This window comes from Dermacentor albipictus, chromosome 7 (assembly GCF_038994185.2).
Source record: "Dermacentor albipictus isolate Rhodes 1998 colony chromosome 7, USDA_Dalb.pri_finalv2, whole genome shotgun sequence".
Taxonomy (NCBI): domain Eukaryota; kingdom Metazoa; phylum Arthropoda; class Arachnida; order Ixodida; family Ixodidae; genus Dermacentor; species Dermacentor albipictus.
In genome coordinates, this window is record NC_091827.1 from 55587315 (window position 1) to 55609465 (window position 22151).

Genomic DNA, 22151 nt, shown 5'->3' on the forward strand with positions numbered 1-22151 from the left:
AGGGTGTCTAGGGTCCCTATAGCGTAAAACTATTCCAATCTCCTAACGTCTAATTTATGTAACCGCCGTCACAAGCATAGGGCAGTGACCCACAGCGTTGTCTAACAGTCCAATCCAACGCACTCCTCGTTTATAGGAGGCGACTTTCCTTTGAAAGCGAATAGCTTTTCCTGCGTTGAGTGGTTTTTCTTATCTAATTGGCTGACAAGAGGCGAGGAGCACGCTCAAGTAGAGACGATTTCGATGGGGCAGAGCCAACGCAGTGAAAATGGATAACCGGATGAAGAGGGCGGACGATTCACAGCCTGTGTCTGTGATTGGTCCGGTTCCCCTTACATAGCTTGCTGTGGCTGGTCGAAAATCACGGCGGCGTGCAACAGAAGGTTAAGAATGCCGCTAAAACAGAACCTCAAGAAAGAAGAATGACCGCATACACCAAGAACGCATCATCATGAACCGAGCATTTTTTGCACGTTTAATGACCAAAGGCGATCCAAACTAGTTTCTAGCCTCAGTCTTCGTCATCCCACAAAGCTAGGGTTACCTTCTGGACGTGAAAACCCACAATATGATTTATTAAGAAAACAAGCATTGATGTTGTCATTAGGCGTATAGTTTCTGAGTACATTGCATGTTTTAACCATCTTGAAGGGGAATTTATGTTACATAATTCCTAAAACAATGTTGATGAACTAGTTCCGCTTTCCAGTTACGTTGTAATGGTTGGAACTTAACTTCGTAGTAACCCTTAAAAACGTCATTGTTATTTCATACGACCAAAGTCATGATCATGTCTTTCGCATCGGTTTTGTTCAAGGTTGACTAGTTTCCGTCAAATGATGCCACCTTGTAAGCATGATACCACACTCACGCTCAAAGTTTAACTTCCAGTTTAAATAGGGCTCTGGAAATACTGCTTTTGCTTAAGGATTCCTATCCCCTTCCATACTCTGGATGAAGAGAGTTCATTCACGGATTTTTAGTAAAAACGACAAAGGCCGAGCTGAACTCAAAGATGGTACTTTCTAGCAATGCCAAGGACGAGCTGGTTACGTATCAGTGCTTTGTTGTGCTTATGGTAGAGTGCAGCACACGCTGCGTCGCGCAGCGCGAGCAAGAGCGAGTTTATTCATGCGGACGAGGAAGCAAAACGCGTTAAGTACGGTGGCTGAAAACAATTTGGCAACGTTTGGTCAGAACTTGGGATGATAGGGTGTCATGGAAGAAGCTACAACATCTTTGCAAATTCTTTTAAATATGAATCACGTTATCGCTTACTCACTTTATTCCATAGCCGCCAACAATAACACTATTGCTTTCCTCGCAGAGGCACTTCGTGCATGTGTCTAGAATACTGCAACGTAGTAGTGACGGTGAAGAAAGCAGAAAAACTGGGAGTGATGAAAATAAGGCTTCAGTGGGCGAAACTGTGCTCTAGAAAACAGGCTACACTTAAAGAACAATGACAGCAGTGAACACAGTTGGCGATCATCCAAAATCTTATATACGGGGCTAGCACGTCGGCTTTTATACACGAGTCATTGAAAGTTCCAGAAAAATTCTCTGGTACCCGCATGTCTTACAGAAACTCCTATGCAATTTGCGTCGCGCATACAAGAAATCAGATTACACAAGATTCAGTGACGACAGTAAATAAAACCCTCGATAACATTCGAGAAACTTCTGATACATGCGGGAGCGTCTTGCGCTGAGAGATAACATTTCTTAGTAAGTGAAACCCAGTCACCCTTATAAAGATAGACAAGTACACGTGTCAATACTTTCAGCATCCAAGGAATCAGTCACGAACAACCACACAATCTTCTTTAGTTCGATCCGCTGCTTGTATGTTAAGCCCATTAAATCTTTTTTTATGGCTACCTTTTCTCTAATGAAAAGAGTAGCGCTAAGGCATCAACATAATGAGGCATGCAGAAAAACAAACGGGAGCGCTCTAGCAACTGATATTTATTGAAAGTTTTCATCATATATATAGATCACGAAATTGTCCCGTGAACATTCCAATCGCGATGAGGAATTAAAAAAACTATATTGTATTAATTGACAGTACTGTGGACGGTGTACTGACGCATTTCACCCTTTCGCTAATCGTGGCTTTCGCCTCTATTTTTGTACGGTGTACAATTATCTTTGCCGTAGTTGAGTATGTGGCTATTTCAATCTAGTGGTGAGCGACCACGGGCATTGCGATGTGTGGATGAGTGCCCATCCCTGTACCGTGCAACGTTTTGTGTTTGCTGTTTCAGGAGATCGTTTACAGAGCAGCCTGTCAGGCCGTTGTGTTTTCCGCCCCATGTCAGTGGTATACGGTGCGCCACTGCTTCTGCGCAGAGCACGAAAGGGTTCTGGTGCTTCCTCTGGCAGCCTCTCGGCTTTTCGTTGAAAGGGTCAGTGAGCTTACACTGGTGGCTTAGCTTTTCAGGAGCTGAAAATGCCTGCTTCATGCTGACATGACTGGCTACATTCTTCAGCCCATGCGAGACCTTACGTATATACGAAATTGCCCCCAGCGTCTCTGTTTCTGCTCCCAACGTGTCGCCAAGGACACTCTCCTGGTACAACACTTTCCTCAGCACGTCGCCTGCTACTTAGACGTGCACCTTCGTTGGGTATTCTGCGAATACCAGACGTGCTGCTGGTCTTCGCAGGCTGGTCTCAGCAGCATGTCAAGACTTCCAAATGGCATACGTACAGCGGAAGTTAACCGCCCTTCGCCAACTTCGAATGTGAAAAATTGCACGCTATAGAGTGATCTTTCTAGCGCGGGCATTATTAGCCCAGCTTGCATGTTTGTCGTAAAAAGTTAATCGAAGATAAACAAATTGCAAGGTGTTATTAACCGATGATTCGTGGATTAAAACGAGTGGGGTTAATGAGTTCCAGAAGATTTTTAAAATCTTGGCTGCCTGGTCATTGCTGCCATGCACATTGTTATTACTGGTTATAAAATTATCTACCTATCTAATAATATTTAATACAATAAAGCCTCCGAGACGATTCACTCTGCATTTGTCTAGTTGATCTAAAAACAAGTAACTTAGTACCAGTGCCAGGCAGGATCCGACGCGAACACCTTGTTTTTGAATGTACGCTTTATTGTCCCATTCGATGGGCATTGAATATAGGTAAAGGGTGAGCATCTCAAGAAAACTAGCAGCAGTCAAACCTGTTTTATTTTGAAATGCTACTGCCCATAAGCTGTCAATGTATTCCTCGTCTCATCTTAGCAGCTGAGCGCGCCGCAGCGAATAATAAAGGACTTCAACTAGGCTTTCTAGGTCGTATTCTAGGGCTGCTTAAAAAAACTCCACAACAGCTTCCAAGTTTTTCACCAAGTATTGGTCATAAATTGGGAGGAGCCGTGATTTGTCCTGCAGAAACCACGTAAGGGATTTTTGCGAAGTCCCATTCTCGGAAATCACAACTAGTAGAGAGTAATCTACCTTGTGCCTTTCAGCACTGAACGTTGCCCTCAGACTAGTGTTCTTGCTGCCTTCTACAGAGAGAGAGGGCTCTTTATTAGAAGAATAGAGAATTTTGCCGGCGCGTATATAACCGCTGGCATGCTACTCTGTATAGGGATGGGGAATGGGATTAAAAGATTCCAGAAAAGAGTGGGAGAAAAAAAAAGGATAAAAATAAATATGAAATGTCCGAGTGGACCTGATACTAATTTTTACACGTGACATGGCGGGATAATTTAGGCTTTTGTATGGGAATGATGCACTTTTTAAAGTTTTCCTATTTGACCGATTTCTGTCAGGTATTTGAACAATAAATCCAAAACCCGTCGCTGTTTTGAAGGGCCGGGCATTGGACCTAAGATGCTCGGTAATGTTAACGGTTCGTGGCGAATCATGTCCATTTCGTGCTCAAAAAATTGTCTCTCGTCGCGGTACGCGGGGCATTCTAGTAATATGTGCTCAATTGTCTCTAAGTTGCGACAGTTATCACAGTATGGGTTAGTAGTAAGTCTTATGCGGTACAGATAATTGTTCGTATATGCCACGTTCAGTCGAAGACGATGGTACAATGTCTCTAAGTGTCGAGGAAGTGGTCGTGGAATCTTCGGTCTCATTTCTGGGTCAATGTAACGTAGGAAGTTATCTTGGTGAAGCGGCAGATTCAAGAAGCGGTTTTGTTCTTGATAGGCATATTTTTTTGCCATGGTTGAAGCGTCGGCTTTTGTAAAATATGTTCTTCTGAACTTGCGGTATTGGAGTCCATTTCTGGCAGCTTCGTCCGCTCTTTCATTTCCCGAAATGCCGGCATGGCCAGGTATCCACTGGAACTTTATGCAATGCCCAGCAATGTTAGCCCTGTGGTGAAGATAAGCAATGTCAAATGCTGCTGGTTGATTATTGCAACGCTTGTGCCTGTTCCATATACTCTGTAGGGCTGCTTTTGAGTCTGTGAATATCACCCATGTCTTTGTCGGCTGCTGTCGAAGTATATACACAAGGGCCTCCTTAATGCCATAGAGCTCCGCTGAAGTAGATGATGTCGCTCGCTCAAGACGAAACGAGAATCGTTGTCCTTTAGAGGGAACAAAAAGTCCGCATGATGAACGATGTGGAGTTGTAGAGCCATCTGTGAAAATGTGCGTTGCGGCTGCGTATTCTTTGTGCATATATTCTAAAGCTATCTGATAAGTCGCTGCTTGAGGCATTTTCTTTTTCGCACTGATTCCAGGTATGTATGGCACGATTTCCAGTGGGGACAGTGTCCATGGTGAAACGTTTCGTGGCATAATTTGTGACGCCTGAGCAGGAATCGAAATAGATATGCTTCCGACGGCCTGCTCAAAGCTAGATGTAGCACGGGTTCTGGAAATATCCTTTAAAAAGTGAGTCTTTGTATGAATGACGTGGCGGAGGTGTATCCGAAGTGTCTCCTGCGAACATAGCACTTCCAGAGGCAGGCATCCAGCTTCTGCTACAGTCCCTGAGCGGGACGACCCCTTCGGAAGGCCAAGACATACGCGAAGGCAGTTGTTTCGTGCTGCCTCGAGTTTTCTCTTGCTTGTGGGAGATATTTTGTGCAGGATCGGGAGGTAATATCGGAGTGTTCCATCGACGTAGGCCTTATGGAGGAGCACCATTGATCGACAGGTGCTGCCCCACTGTGATCCGCCTAGAAATCGGAATACGTGGGACGCCGAGGAAATCTTCTCACTCAGTTTTTTCACTTGGGGCGACCATGTGAGGTTCCTGTCGATCGTCACTCCAAGAAACCTTTGCGTCTTGACGTATGGAAGGGCGCGACCACCCAACACTAGTGGGTATTTTTCCATACACCTCCGCGTGAAAGCCATGGCAACGCTTTTGTCGGGGGACAATTTCAGACCCCTTGGATTTAGGTAGGCCGATATATTTGCTAGCGCTCTCTGGAGGCGTTGTTGGGTGGTACTGCGGGAACGCGCAGCACTACAAATGCAGATGTCGTCCGCATACAGTGTGATTTTGACGCCAGGGGGCAGGTTTCTTTTCAGATGGATGAGGACTAAATTAAATAATACCGGGCTTAACACAGCTCCTTGTGGCACTCCCTTCTCGACGGCATAAAGCGCCGTGGGGCCATCCGGGGTACACATGAAAAGTTGACGTCCTTGAAGATAGTCTGCAATCAATGCGTAGAGCCGTCCTCCAAGACCAAGGGTTTCCAAAGCGTCAAGTATTGCTGTATGATAGACCGCCTTCTACACATTTCGCTAAGCGGTAACGGTGCAGTGTGCTACACAACTTCATTGCTTTAGCCTTAAGCTTATGAAGCGAGACACCTCTGCACACTTTTATCACCGACGCGACTGCTTGGTGTGTTTTAAAGCGAAGCTGTTTATGCGGATCCTGCGCCGTCGTTGTCGGTCTTCGCTAAAACTATCATCATCAGCAGTGGCTCGAGTGTCGTCGTCTTCTTCCAGAGCTCGCTCATTGGTGCCCTTCGGCGCTATCACGCGAACGCGCTCAGGATATTGCTCCCGCGTTCGTCGTCGCCTTATTCCACAGTTGGCTTGGTTCCGCTCGTCATTCCAGCGTAGAATTTCACTGCTCTCGTCGTAATGGGGAGGCCCTGTTTACGAGATTATGAGCCATTGCTTAAAGCGCGCCTCACCAGGTCTGGCCATTTTGAACTGACAAGCGCAGTGCATACATTGCGCGGATTACATCGGATTACATCGCTATGATTACATTGGGATGTGATTACGTAGTAGGATTACATCGCTACGAGCAGCGGAAAGATCTGAAATTGCAAACCGAACGCCATTTTTTCTTCTCTTCGCGGCCGCCGCGCTCCAAGCCGGAGGATGACGTACTCGCGTCCCTGCGCCTTTGTACTCGAGTCCGCAGTGTGACGTCACTCGTGGTGACACGTGACTTCAAGAATTAGTCAAGGCACCATCGGTTTATGTGTGATCTGTTGCTCAAATTCACAAATTTCAGTTTAGAAAAGTAATAAAACATGCAAAGGAATGTCTGCATATATTTTGTTTTACTTCGCACCGAAGCAAGCGAGATATACGTACACTTCGTCTGCTTGTCACCATGGTCGTGCTATGCCATTTTCTAACTATGCCATTTTCTACTGTGTTCGAGCGCCGTGATCATGCTCTGCGATCCCCTTGTTCTGCCTCAATATCCATGTAGCACTGAATTATACCGCTAGTCATGTGTACTTGTGCACAGTGCGCAAAATCGTGCGCTGCTCGAAACGATAACAGCTCGCGCGCATAGCCGCCAGCGGAAATGCGGATCGCCGCGAAAGAAAAAAAAAGGCAAGGAGAAAAAAGAAGTGAAGGTGGTGCCCATGATGTATGTGTCACACGATCCTCGAGGTCAGGCATGGGAGAATGCAGGGAAGGAATTTCGCTTGCGAAGGCGAGACGGCGCGACTGGAGAGGGAGCGTCGCTATGCAGTGGAGCCCGTCTGCTGAAATCATTAATTCACGGCACTAAATTATGTCTATCTCGACTATTAATGAACCAACAGGAAAGATTTTTGCGGAAGAACGCTCCCTAGAGGACACGTAACAACTTCCAGCGTATAACCAAACTTTTCCATGGAGCCTAGTGAGGGGCCCTTGGGGGTATGAGCCGTTCATTGTCTTACGTGACCGACAGATTTAATTTTGAAAAATTTCATGCGGCAACGCCGGGTAGATGCTGCTAACCACTCCACCGGGTAAACTAGAGACATCGAGCGCAAGCGACAACGGTGAACTGTGGGCAAACAGTCGCTGACGTCGTTCTCTCCGTCGCAGCCGAACGTGTGTGTAACGTCATTAAGAAACACGAAGATGTCAGTCGTTAACCCTATCCAAGAAATCGTCAAAACAATTGCAGCGCCCGCATCTTAAGTGGTGTACCTTACACCCATTATAAGGAGCTTTGGATTTTGAGTTCTGTGCATTCCATTCCTGCTGCAACATGGGGAGACCACGGGGCGGAGCAGCTTGCACGCGAAAGAAAGCACGGCAAAACACATACACAAAGCTCACGCACAAAAGAAAAAAAAAAAACTGGGAGAACCAAAAAAAAATCAGCACTCCTAAAGCACGCTCCCCACGCGAATCACGCAAACGCGAGAATGAGATGAAAGAATGGTGAAACAAAATATTGACAAAATAGACGGCTTGCAAAGTTTGACTTGCGTGGAATAAAAGTCGGTGTAACTAACACGGCTCAGCTGTTCGACCATCTTCCCGGACGGGATGGGGCGGCGATCTTTTTTCATAAACCTGCGAACGCGATGTTACAATAAAGCTGCCGCGTTTGTTAGCGGACATGAATCAGGCAGGCTATTCACGGAGAATGTTGACAACTTGCCGCAGTGCCTGTAGAGGAACTTGTTGGCTGCCACGGGACACTACATCTACACCTTGACCCATACGTCACTCACGGTCACTACCTGGTCCGTGTCTGGAGATTTACCTTGCCATGATAAAAATCTCGGGCGCCGATTTTCGCAGTGACACGGCTAAATTTGGTCGAACAACAAGAACGTACCTTTTCTATCCGTCAGTCCGGCGGAGTACTTGCAGTGCAGACACTGACCGCTTTTTCGATTTAGTAAACGCCGAAGTTGAAGAAAGCAGCCAGGAACGTCCAAACCAAGCTTTCCCGGCAGAAAAGGAAAAGACTGAGTACGTGACGTCACAAGGCATCGCAGGCAAAGCGTTTTCGGTAGCAAGATATGGCTATGATTTGAGCCACGTTATCTGGGGAAGGTGTCTAGCTATCGCTAGATGTCGGAACCAGCAGGGTATAAGGCGCTGCCTACTGATCTGTTTCAGTCCGGCGGAGTACTTGCAAAGAGGCTGACCACTTCTTTGCTTTATAGGTGAGAATGCCTAATTTGGTATCACTTTTGTTTCATTGTTGCATACTTTTCCGCTGGACTGCACCAGTGTTCTATGATGGCTGAGTTTGATTGCTTTGCGTGCATGAAATCGATTGCTGATGTTTTGCAGGGCCTCACATGTGCCGATTGCGACAATCGGTATCACGCAGGGAAGTGTTCGGGGGTTACGAAAACGAACTTGAAAAACTTCTCTACTAAGGAAAGGCAATAGTGGGTGTGTCTCACTTGCGTAAATCGTGCATCGCGATTACTAACTGGTGACGGCGTTACCCAGAAGGCTAGAGCAACGGATGCATTGGTCGAGCTGTCACTGACACATGTACTGGCCTAACTACATGTCTCACTGAGTCGACTAGATGTGTTAGAAAGGCGGCAAGACGGGCAGTTGGCCAAGCTCGAGGCTTCCAAACAGGAAATGCTAGCGCAAAGTACGTCAATTCAGGGCATTCAGTCAGCATTGGGACCGCTTTCATCTAAGTATGACCCAATTCTTCAAAAGTTGGAGGAGCACAGAAAGGACCTTAAGGAAACAAACGAAAAAGTAACGGAACTCTAAGCCGAGGTTTCGGCCAAATCTGACTGACTGTCGAATATGGAACACGCAGTAGATTATCTAGAACGGTGTTAACGAAGAAGCAATTTAGAAAGCCATGGTGTCAAAGGGACTGTTAACGAGGACCTACGAAATGTGCTGGAATGTATTGCAACGAAACTCGAACTTCCTAGGCCCAGTCACGACGACATTGATGCCGTGCACAGAATCAAAGGCAAAGCTGATTCCGTCCCACCAATTCTGGTGGGAATTTCAAGGAGTGAAATAAAAGAGCGATGGGTTGAAAAGCGGAACAGTCTGAATGGTGAAAAGATGTACTTGTACGAGTATTAACTTCACGAGTGAAGAAACTGCTATGGATGACAAAAGATCTGGCGAAAGATAAGCAATATCGCTTCGTCTGGGTGCGCAGTGGCAGAATACTTGTAAGGAAATGCGAAGGAACGTCAATGTTACGCATTGACAATGACTAAGGCACAAATAAAATAATCTGAAATGGCTGACCAAGTACGCTCAACTGAACCATGGCTATCAAGGAGAGACGAGTGGGCGTCAGATCTTTCGAGTAGCTTATTGCTGGAGATAATCCGTGTGAATGTTAGGCCTGCGCAAGCACTGGGACATATTAATGATTCACCTAGCTAAATCATTGCCATCATTATGTTTTAACTTTATCAGAAATCAATATTTCAAAAGACGAATGCGCTCATTCTGCACTCCATGGTTTTCAGTCTTCCTTTTTGTGCAGGGATAATAAAAGGGGTGGTGGCGTAGTGGTCTACAAGAAAACTGATTGGCATTGTGAGTGTTCTTTGATTTTTCAAGATGCTGAAATAGTTACTAATGACTAAGGCTGATCTGGCATTTACAGTATGCACTGTTTACAGGCCACCGAACACTTGCATAAGTACGTCTTTAGACGATTTGGCAAGCTTCCTCCAAAAGTACGCAGACAGAAGCAGCACTATTTTGGCTGGTGATTTTAATATAGACATTTTTGCGACAAATAAGCCTGCAACATTACTTGTTCCTCCTTTACGCATTTTATATCACAATTAGCCATGAAACTGCATAAAAGACTTTTTGCATAGGCTAATTCAAAGCGAGCAAGTATTTACCAATTCTTCCGACAGCCTCGACTTGCATCAGATATTTGTATTAATCATTGCATTACGCATAATCCATACCACTTGTTCAGTTTATTTTGACGGCTTAACGGTGCAGTCCGATTTCATCCCAATGCTGCAGAAGATTGTTGGTATCTAACCTCGTTAAGCATGATTTACGCATACTCCCATTGTGCAAATACAATGGAAGGTTCCTCAAGTTTAAAAAGCAGGCGTGCAATGTAGCAGCATGAACGAGTAAGCAAAACAAGAGAAGCTAAATGGTTCGAATCAGGCAAAGGCTCAACGAGTTACAATTTTTAAAGCTACTCCCCTGGCACATCGTGCGAGAAAACAGGGAAGAGTGGTGCCCACGTCAATAAAGCTTATATATATATATATATATATATATACATATATATATATATATACGTACCTACAACTCTTTAAGCGCACGCGATTGTTCTCTAATCGAATGCTGCGTGTCACCGACGAAGCGGAAGAAGTTTGGGCCGTTTCGTTAAGCTTTGCTTCTCTCGCTGACTAACAGTCACGAGGTCATGTTGGCGCTTATTATTGACCTTGCAAAGTACTTGACATAAGTGAGCCCAGCATATGTCGTTGTCGGCGGCAACAGCTGGTTAGGTAACGAAGCCTGCTCTAATGAGCTTAGTAAAAGCGACGCAGTAAGGTGCAACACAACTTATGCAGCTGCTGGACCCAATAAATTGAGAACAGAGAAGTTAGTTATATAAGGAAATATCTCGAAACACCAAGAAAGGACGGGAGGAGGCAATACTAGGCAATAAATTACAATATATGGAAAAAGTCCTTTGACCGATATACCATAAGAATTCTTTTCAGAATTGCATTCCTTTCTTATCGATCGGTCACGACTGCCTAACGCTGGTAATGATGTAATTAGCACCGCTTCACTGACAAAGCACGAAAGAGTAAAGGATTCTACAGAATAGTGACGGTGTTCCGCCCCTGGGCTGAAAATCAGCTTCTCCTATGTGCATTTTTGCGGTGGTTTTTCCAGCTAAACCCGCCTACCACAACGCCAACACTAATTCCCACAAGCTCCACACATTCTTGCATCAGTGTTTAATTTCTTTAAACCCCAATCTGGGCTGCTGCCACGGCGAAGTTATTTTTTTTTTTCGGCACAGCTAATTTTCTATTTTGCCTAGGTGCGGTCAATGCTCTAAAATGCAAGCCATGTTATGAAACCACTAGCCGCAGTGAGTTAGGGTGACTAGGAGTAAGAGTGCTAAGTTTTAGTCCTGGATCCAGGTTTTTCGGTGCTTGGTCAGGTTATTTTATACGAGTGGTTCGGGAGCCTTGTTTCATGCATTCGGTCAGCGGAAGTCCGCCGTGCTGCATGCATCAAATGAATCGCATCTTGCCCGAGTGCCCTGGTGAAATGGTAAAGTTGGAATGAGCTATCGGTGAACTGTGGAAAATGAGTTATATGGTAGCTTTCGTTACCGCACGCAAAAGAGAAGGTGGCGAGCTTCTGCCAATGGAACAAATAACATGAGTATGCGTCATGATTATGTCCCGCACAGCCGTTTTCGCCTTTTGTCGCGGAGAATCGTAAGCGATGTAGCTCTGGAATCTGTAGAACACTCTCTCCGCACTGAGAACAAACGATACTAAATGTCGTATTTTCATTTATTTCGCTTATGAAGCTTCTTTATTGTTTTGTTGTATATGGTACAAAAATGGGAGTAGTCCAACTATCCTCTCGACAATGCATGTATAATCAAACGAGCAGAAAATGACACCATATTCTTAATCAGCCTGATTTTCTACTAGAGGACGCAAGTGTGCTTCAACTGACCATTCCCTGCATTTCAAAATTTTCGCTCTCCTCGCCGTTTAATGAGTGTTTTACAGCGAAGCGGTTATGGCATGCGTCCCGAGGATCGCGTCCGTACGTTGACACCAAACTATCATCATCAGGATTGGCTCCAGCATTCGTCGTCTTCCACAGCTGGCTCGTTGTCGCCCCCCGGCGCTACTACGCGAACGCGCTGTGGGCACAGTTACTGCGTTCGTCGCCACAATTAATTAATAATTCGTTCATTGTAATAGCAACACAATTACGTAATCAAATTCACAGAATTACAGCGAAGCTGTTAAGGGTTAGTTCAGCCTCCCCCCCCCCCCGGATCGTGTCCGTGTGTAGACAAAAAACGTGGGCCGATCTCCAAGATAGTGCAATGCCGGGCCGACCCACGGCGGAAGTGACGCAGGCGTTCAGCACTCCCCATAAGTTGGTCTATCCCGAGGATAGTGCAATGCTTGGCCGACTCGCGGTGTAGGTGCAGTCCGGCTTTGAGGGGCCCGCATACACAGCTTCACTGATACACCGTGGGTTTGAGTCATCATCATCATCAGCCTGGTTACGCCCACTGCAGGGCAAAGGCCTCTCCCATATTTCTCCAACAACCCCGGTCATGTACTAATTGTGGCCATGCCGTCCCTGCAAACTTCTTAATCTCATCCGCCAACCTAACATTTGCCGCCCCCTGCTACGCTTCCCTTCCCTTGGAATCCAGTCCGTAGCCCTTAATGACCATCGGTTATCTTCCCTCGTCATTACATGTCCTGCCCATGCCCATTTTTTTCTTGATTTCAACTAAGATGTCATTAACTCGCGTTTGTTCCCTCACCCAATCTGCTCTTTTCATATCCCTTAACGTTACACCTATCAATCTTCTTTCCATAGCTCGTTGCGTCGTCCTCAGTGCGCTAGCGCAAATCTGAGAACTTAGCTGTTGAACTCCTTATGTCATGCGGGGCGTTCCGGCTCCGGGAATCTTTCACGCAACACTAATTTCTATGCTAAGCTAACGTTGTGCTTCCCACCGTGGCTTGGTGATTCGCCGTCCTTTTGTTTGGCCCTACTAGTTGTCGATGTCGGGCCCAGTGTTGGAACAAGCTTCCGTCTTAGACGCGCATTTTTCTCGTGTGGTTCATCCATCTTGGGCCCCTGCCGTAACGGGGGCCTTCTTAAGGTTACCTCTGATAACGCGCTAATTAGAGCTATCTGCATGCGTTGCCTTTTTCTTGTCTTCTGCCGTTTGACCTACCACTCCCTTTTTTGGTAACCCCAAATTCGTATTCTCAGCGATGCGAACTACCGTGTGCCGCGCGGTCATATTTATCCTGGTTTCTAAGAATTTGTCGCCTGACACACTTCTTTCGTTATATTTTGAGGTATATTAGAATTTCGTTATGAACACGGTTGCATCGTCCGCAGGAGCAGTCTATCAGCTGTCGTGCTTGTAGCATTCCCCACGAGAATACTCGAAGGTTTCCCACCGCCGCCAAAAGCTTCACATCAGTGAAGCGCAGAAAATACGTCCTTGCATGTCCCTTCGCTACTGATAGCGGATGCGTGACCTTCCTTCGCTAGCGTAAATGGACGTTGTGTCGTTATGCCTCCCTGTCTGCAGTCGCACGCATCCATTGTATTCCGCGAGCCCTCCTCGTGGCACGCAGTCTCCTTTGAACGAGTGGCTTCCCTCGAGCGCTATTAGCTGCACCCGCTGTGCGCAAGCGGCCGTGAAATTGTCCCGCAATACGTCGGTTTCTGACTCGCCAACGAACCATTACTTCCGCCGCTGTGCAGTAGAACTCAGGGACGAGGCTGCCGTTTCACGATAGTCGTCTCGGGGCCACGGTACCGGCTAAAGACAAACAGCCACGTGATGATAAACGTTAGACAAGAAAAGTGGGGGGAAAAAGTATTGCGTAACGATGCAGGCACAATGGCTCAATACAACTTAACACGCACACTTTTGTCAGTCTCATTCCCAAGTTCCGTAGATGAAACTGGACTCCTACAGATGAAGATGTCATTAAGGGCTGCTTTTAATATGTACCCGTGAAAGAGAGGTGCTGTGCTGCATGGAACAATGTAGAAATAACGCCGTACGTTACCTGTTTGCGCATTTGTAGGACCCTCAAAACGGAGTGCCTCTGATAATGCGCACGTAAATATTCTATTCTTAATCGCTCGCTTCACGACAGTCGCGTTGCGCGCTTCGCGTATATGCGAAGTTGTTCTTACTATACGACAACCTCCATCCCTTCCTATTGTCCGTATACGTCTCTCCCGCCTTTACAAATGGCAAGCCAGACGTGAGCGTAATTCACCTCCTCGCGTTTGCTTAACATTCTCACCCTCAATCTTGACCCAAAGCGACGAGGTTGCAAGAAGCGGTGATCAGTAAAGCTTCACTTGCAGTCCCCACTGCTGCTTAAAACCAGCAGCGTGAGCGTTGTGCCTTCTTGACCATCACCACCCCGTGCCACCTGAATTGTACGTCTCTCGATTTAACTTATTATATAAGGACTCCGTTATATCAATATGCTTTTAATACCATTCCCAACGAAGAAGCTAATTGTTACTCGCCGAATCATAGATGCTAGAATGATGTATGACCGCCTAAATTTGATCTTAAGGAAGTATTTATAACTTCACCAATTCTAGTGCAAAAAAAAAGAAAACAAGGATAATCACTGAAACTTCCGAAATTCATGTTGCTGATTGTCTGGTTAGTGATGCCACGTGTACATACCAAGTTACATAATGATATATATATATATTTATGTGTATGTATGTATATGTGTATGTGTATGCATATATACATATAAGTGTCGTGCAGGATGATTAACCAGGTCTAAGGCCGGTATGCTAACCAAGCCTCTCAGCGACTTTTTTTTTTTCTCGTTCTTATTATCACAGGTGTCTTTTTCACCATGAGTGCTTCCGACATCTACCGTTTTCAAGATGGGCTCTACATTAGCTGCATATTCCAAGAGCCCATCATCAAGGAAGCTCTCGCCTACAAGCCCAAGCCAGGCGACATGTTCATTGTCTCCTACCCAAAGTGCGGCACCACGTGGATGCAGCACATCGTTTACGCCATCTATAACGATGGCATTCCGCCCAAGGTTTGTCGAGCAAATGACTTTTACATTTCCCAGGTTGCCGCTATAGGGTATACAGCTGCATGTTGGCCGTGTTGAAAAAGGTGCTTGGAAAGGATTACAACGCTGGCACACAGGTACAAGACTCAGTCCTGGTGGTTGGGTATTCGGTCTCTTTCTACTTCAGCTGTACCCTTTCTAACAAGTAACGGCGCAGATCTCTAGCCTAGCGCCACGCGGGTGCAGATGAGCTACGCGGGCGAAAGGTGTACGGTTTTCAGGTCCATAGTGCCGTGGCATAGCCGGCGTGACCGGTGGCGTTTCGCGTTCCTTAACGTGGCCGGCGTGGGTACAGAAAATGTCCAATATCATACCACAGCCGCTGAAGCAGTGTACGTACTACATCGCGCGCTAGTATGGCTGGCTGGTAGCATGTTCGCCAGTCAAGCTTCTTCCTTCAGTGAACCCACAGCTGAAGAGCACCCACTTTTAACCTTCAGATGCACTGAAGAGAGTGCGCTAAGTTGGAGGCACCTTCGCAAAAGAACGAAAGGAAAAAAGAAAGGGGGGCTCGCCGCACTGCGCGCACCTGCGTACATTCACTATGGCAACAGCTGATCGCCGCGGTGCTTCGAGCCACATTCAAGCCACCGAGTTATAGAAGAGTACAGCGTACACAGCGTACAGCGTAACTTGCGATTCGCTGATGATATTGCCTTGCTTAGTAACTCAGGGGACTAATTGCAATGCATGCTCACTGACCTGGAGAAGCAAAGCAGAAGAGTGGGTCTAAAAATTATCAGCAGAAAACTAAAGTAATGCTTAACAATCTCGGAAGAGAACAGCAATTTACATTAGGCAGCGAGGCACTGGAAGTCGTAAGGGAATACATCTACTTAGGGCAGGTAGTGACGGCGGATCCGGATCATGAGGCGAAAATAATCAGAAGAATAAGAATGGGCTGGGGTGCGTTTGGCAGGCATTCTTAGATCATGAACAGCAGGTTGCCATTATCCCTCAAGGGAAAAGTATATAATAGCTGTGTCTTACCAGTACTCACTTACGGGGCAGAAACCTGGAGGCTTACGAAAAGGGTTGTCCTCAAATTGAGGACGACGCAACGAGCTATGGAAAGAAGAATGATAGGTGTAACGTTAAGGGATAAGAAAAGGGCAGATTCGGTGAGGGAACAAACGCGAGTTAATGACATCTTAGTTGAAATCAAGAAAAAGAAATGGGCATGGGCAGGACATGTAAAGAGGAGGGAAGATAACCGATGGTCATTAAGGGTTACGGAATGGATTCCAAGGGAAGGGAAGCGTAGCAGAGGGCAGCAGAAAGTTAGGTGGGCGAATGAGATTAAGAAGTTTGCAGGCACGGCATGGCCACAATTAGTACATGCCCGGGGTTGTTGGAGAAGTATGGGAGAGGCCTTTGCCCTGCAGTGGGCGTAACCAGGCTGATGATGATGATGATGCTGATGATGATGATGATGACAGCGTACTTGTATGGTCTAGGTGTTCAGGATACGGGCGCGCCGTGCATTGCCATGAAGCGCCTAGCATACAAAGGTCTGGCACTTGGCCATGAGCCCATGCGACAGCAGCGCCGTCAGCAACATTCGTCGCTCATTCCTGCTTGTCAGTTGTGCTGGTTGTGTGTGGGCCGCGTGTGCGTTGAAGTTTCTGGTCGTTTGCTACCTTTTTGGTGTGGCAGTTTGTGCACCTTCAATTACACATTAGTTTAAAATGCAGGTTTTTCTTTTCTCCTAATTACACCACCTTTAATTATACGCAGCGATTGTCATCGCAATATCAATGTCTGCCTGTTACTAATGAATAAATAAACACAAAATTACTTTAGTTACCGAACTACCTCAATACTTACTCCTCAGAAAAGTATGGTTATCTTTCGTAGTAGTATATATCTATAAATTATTAGGTAATTATTTCAATTGCTGGTACCTGCATTATTGCCTCGATATTTGAGTACATAAGGCAACGGTAATTTCGTAATTAATTACTTTGCCTCATCCTTTTGGCACATTGTAGATCCAATGACTTTTTGAAATGAAATAAGGAGTATCTGCATAATTTTCATGTATTCTTTGAGTGGTATCGGCGTAGGAAGACCTGCATATGCAATTCCACAGTCACTTTTCTGCTGAATAACGATCTACGAGCAAGAGTTGTGATTTATACCGTTAGCTTTTACATAACGTTTGATTTAATAATACTGCTAAATTTTATGTAACAAATTCACTTCCGCTACCTTTCCGTATGTTTTTCCTTTCCAATTACCCTCACACAATACACCGTCTGAGAGTCCGCCCGGACCTCAATAAATGATTAAAAACGGAAATATTCACAAGCGGAATGGAGACGGCAGTCGCTCGTGCATGAAAGCAAGAAAAGAACTAAGAGGGAACGTCACGTGATTACGCTAGCCTCGGCAAGCCATGCAACCTCCTCTGAATCCACCCCTGTCGCTCTCAGGGGGCCTTGTGCGCGGTGCCTTTTGGGTAGCAACAGGCCCACACTGTTGCCGAGCCATTGGTGATTGTTTGATATACCTTGTAATGATTACAGGCTTAGTGGCGCCTGCCATCAAAGGCATGGAGAGAGAGCTACTTATTATGATCGAAAAGCTGACAGGTCGGCCAGAATCAATGTTCTGGCCTGCTACTCGGCAGCGGGGGAAAGGGTGTAGACAGAAAGAATGGACGTTGATAATGAGGATGAAGAGGGCGGGGAAATTCTCGCACGCTCCAAGATTCTTCAAAGTCCCTTGTGCAGTCCGCTCTCATACAAAAGTTTGTTGAAAGCCTTCAGACTATCAGGCTGAGGCACGTATAGGAAGTATAACGAGTGGCTTTCTGCTACCGACGGCGTTGTTCATCGCATCAAATACGTTGCCTTGTAACGTGGACAAAGACTGGGGAGCCAGGCCCGTGAAAAGTTTTCAAAGCTGCCGTTACCATCGCAGTTAGCGCTCTCACCTCGAAAGCCATCCGTAGTATGCCCGAGTGTGCTGTCAAATAAGTGTTTGTGTACCGTAAACTCCGGTGCGCATTTTCTTGCTAATTTTGGTTTCGCTGTTTTGCACTTGTATAGGATGAGACTAGATGTTTCGCGCGATAGTTATTTGCCGCTTGTTAACTTAGTAAAAGGTTATACTGTGCGTCTCTCGTTGTCAAAGCAGGGTTTCTACGAACCGGAAAAACCGGAAATTCTCAGGAATTTTCAGTAGTCTAGATAAACTTGGAGAAAACTCGGGGAATTTGTGCTTTTATCAGGGATAATTAGCTATCATTTTGTTGAAAGTGTCCGAAAGTCGCCCTACTGCTGGCTTGAGTAAAAGACGGGAATCGTAACGAATTACGTTTTACGCCGTGTTGTCAGCTCGTGGAATTGCCATTGCAGTGAACACCCGATTTTCCAGACGCCCGATTTTTGTGAAATGTCCGATAATGCGCACGCTATCGCGGCACCACAACCTGCCCCATAATATGAATGCATAAGAACGTCTGCCATTTCAGAAGCAAGAACCTTTCGCTGTCCGATTTCGCGGACTTTTTGCCGCAACCGCAGGTCCGAAACGGCATTAATCAAAGCCAACACGGCCGTTGTGATTATCTTGCCACCTCGAACCAGCACTCTCGCACGCAGATCCGCTGCCAAGCCGTAGCCACCACCGCGGCAACGCTAGGCTTAGCTGCTTCGACCTTCGCTATTAAGGTTGTTGCCTTTCGGTGCCATGTTTTCCATTGAAAGAATTCGCCGCTGTCAGTAATGGCACCGACTCCGCCTCAATAATCCTCGCAGTTGGCTTCGAAGTTTAGTAATAATGACGCGTCGCAAAAATGCCTGTTTTGGAAAGGCAGCTTTCTCTTAGCACAGCAATGTTGAGCGGCGAAGCGTTGAAAAGTATTGTGGTGAAGCTTCACAAGATTAGGAAGGGGCAGTTGTCACGGGACACAGTACGTACTCCATAATTATACACGCGTGCGCCCATGGCCTCCTGTCACAGTACGAGCACCGATATGCCCAATAAGGGCACTGGCAGGCCTTCAGATCTTTTTCGGACGTGCCTGTCAGGATTGGAGCCCTTAAGGGCAGTAGAACACATGCATTCATTTTTTTTTGGACTGTCTGATTTGATTTTTCGGACGTTTTCGTGGCTTCGAGGGAGTACGAAAAATCGGATATTGACTGTACCACTGACCAAGATGATGCTTCAAGTGGTCCGTGGGGCGAACGCGCGTCGGAACAAGGACAAGAACAGAAATGACCGTCGCATTCAGGAATCGCTGGGAAAGGAACTGCAACGCCTCTTCTTTGAAGGAGCTTGAGCTCAAAAAGCAAAGTGTTGGCTGACGCAAAGATGCAGGGAACCCTCAGCTAAACCAAAATAAATTCTTGAAAGCAGTGAAATACAAAACGTAGGCATCGTGTGTGGGCTAAGAGTATGTGAGGACAGTGGAGGTTGACTTTCCAACTGCTGAGGAAGTCTCACTTGTGGCAGAGTTTGGCCCTAATACCGAGCATCTTGATAGAAATAGCTCATTTTCGAAAATATTTCCTTCTGTACGCATCTTTTTATTCGCATTCGAAAATCTTCGACTCGATTTACAGTGGGCTTTGTCATTTTTAATTTTCGAAAAATATTTTACTGGCTGTGTATTTTACTATCCCGTAGCTTCAGTTTTCTATTTAGAATAACATAAACACTACTCCTTACTATTCAAATTGGATTAAGTTGCTTTTTGTTTCTTAAAACCCTTACTATAGAGTGACAGCATCGGGCCACGTGGTGTCAGCCTGTCTTGACATAAAAGTAAGTTCGGTGTCGCTGAGGGAAAACCTCGAAAATTCGGGGAATATGAAAATGTCAGCTTCGTAGACACCCTGGAAAGAAATAAATATCATTGGCCTCCACTATAAACGCCGAAGACGCCGACTTTCCTTGGGATTTACGTGCACTATTTTGTGAGATAGCGTTGTGCACGTCGTTACGCTGTTGAAACCCGCCTCTTGTGTTCTCGCCGGTCGGCTGACAGGCGGAGTACGTTGAGCAGACCGACTGCGTTGACTGGGACCGTCTGCCTTAAAGATGGACCGGCATGACTTTAAATATGTTCGGGGTCGCCGGCTCTCCAGTCCATCCTTGGGCGCAAGGTGAGACAAATTTTTCACACGGGAAAGCCATCGCTGCAGACCCCGGATGCTCGCTTGGTCGCCTGCACATGCTTGCAGGGGGGGGGGGGGAGACATCATTGTTTACCCGAAGATGCCTCCAACAGCGACGAGTCACCGGTGGAAGGGCTGCTTGGTTGTCTTCACGCTTTTGCAGGGCGAAAGGTTTCCTCGTTTCCCTGAAACCACGCCGAAACGCGACCAGTCGTCCTTGTGGTGACTCTCGCGGGTTACTGCGCCTAATGCTGGTGAATTAGCCGTCGCTTTCGTCCGCTTACAGCCTTGGCGTCCTGTCTACCGCTTGTCTAAGGGGGGAACCGCGTGGGTGTCCGGTGCGTTACCTGACTGGCATAACAGATACTCGACTGGTTCATAAACTTTAATTCCTTCCCTCAATCTAGCGTCCATTTGCCATTCCTACCATGTGCGCATATTCCAAAGCCCCCGCCGCAAATGCAACCAAAGCGAGCCGACTAAACGTACCGCTTCCCTATCATGTAAGGGCCTATTCCTATCACCCATCCCTCTAAAATTTTTATGACTAGGCTTCAGGATTTTCGCGTGACACTCCCCCCTATTTTTCTTCATGCGCTCTTGGCAGAGCGTATAAAGAGAAACACGCGGTTACCATGCAGCCCATGCTGAAGCCGCGTCATCTCGCGACGTCTCCCAGAGAAGCGTGACGCCGCCTCACATGACGCATCGGACTTTGCCCGACGTTTCGTGGCACGCTGGATTAGAAACGCCACGCGTGGACTTTCAGGCAGCGGCACAAGATGGCGCAGGTTGTCCAGAAATAAGCGCGAAAGAATCTTCCGGTTTCCGCATGACTCGTCTCTAAGCTTTCGCACAGACCAGCACGCCATACATTTCAATGGCGACACGCAGGCCTCGCGTCAGCAACGGTCGACGATGCGGAGTATCCGTAGGGAAGCACAAAAGACGGGCCCCGCTGCAATAACTGCATTATACATAACCCGTTTCAACGGCGCCAATGCATTGTGTCGCTATATTGATTCAACGGTAAGCGATTACCGTAGACAGTTATTATAAGACGGGTTCTGCGGAATCGGTTCAGTATAAACAATTACTTGTATTGAAGCAACAGAAGTACACCAAACAGAACATGTTACTTTGAAAAGCAGAACAAACTGGTCGAACAAACGTAATTACTTGAAAACTACGCTTCTACGAGCAAAGCGAATACCGTGGTGTGTTACTTGCTATCCCATCAGCCCGAATGCGTGGGATCCAGTCCCGGACTCAACATGTGCAATCGGAGTGAAATGCGAGAACGCCCGTGTACCTCGCAGTTTGTGCACGTTAAAGACCCGAGGTAGTCCGAGTTAATACGGAGTCCCCCATAGTGGCATGCGTTATAATCATATCGTGGTTTTGCCACGCAAAACGGCAGAATTTATTTTTCACCCTAATAAACAATAAGCTGACATCAACCATATTCAAGAATATTTCATACTTTCCAAAAGAAATTCTCGCATGGATTTAGCAAAAATATGTGCTGGTGCCAAGATTACTGTAATTATTTTAAATAGCCTAGCCTGCCTTACTTATTACTTATCATTTTAAGCGCGGGTTTCTGTCCATGCCATGTAATGGCATTCTTCAAGGAAGAACTTGGGTTCGGCGGTTTGTTTTGGAAAACCGGCGATCTGATTATGAGGCACATGGTGTAGTGGAATACTGCGTGCTAATTTAGCCATCTGGGGATCTTTAAGGGGCACCTAAATCTAAGTATACGATCGTTGTTGCAAATTGCCCTTGCGAAACGCAGCCGTCACGGTCGGGATAAAACAACCGTTCCCCAGCTGAGCAGCGTCATGCCATAACCAGTGCGCCACTACTACTAATAATAAACTTTTATTATTTCTATAAAAACCAAATACATTCATCAGGCCTGCCAAAGCCACATTGGGCTTGGCTGGCAGAGCGTGACAGGCACCATACAAACTG

At 46.4% G+C, this 22151-nt stretch overlaps 1 protein-coding gene across 2 annotated transcripts in view; it reads left to right on the forward strand.

The window, feature by feature from the left end:
* Positions 1 to 22151, forward strand: part of LOC135906761 (sulfotransferase ssu-1-like) — a 29043-nt gene that overhangs the window by 4329 nt on the left and 2563 nt on the right. Inside the window, exons 1-2 of one of the 2 annotated variants that reach the window (XM_065438336.1) lie at positions 8266 to 8358; positions 14801 to 15009. In XM_065438336.1, coding sequence (XP_065294408.1) covers positions 14815 to 15009 — 195 coding nt within the window. In that variant the 5' untranslated portion in view covers positions 8266 to 8358; positions 14801 to 14814. Of the gene's footprint in view, positions 1 to 8265; positions 8359 to 14800; positions 15010 to 22151 lie in introns of those variants that run through there. The other variant, XM_065438337.1, reaches the window with a different exon arrangement.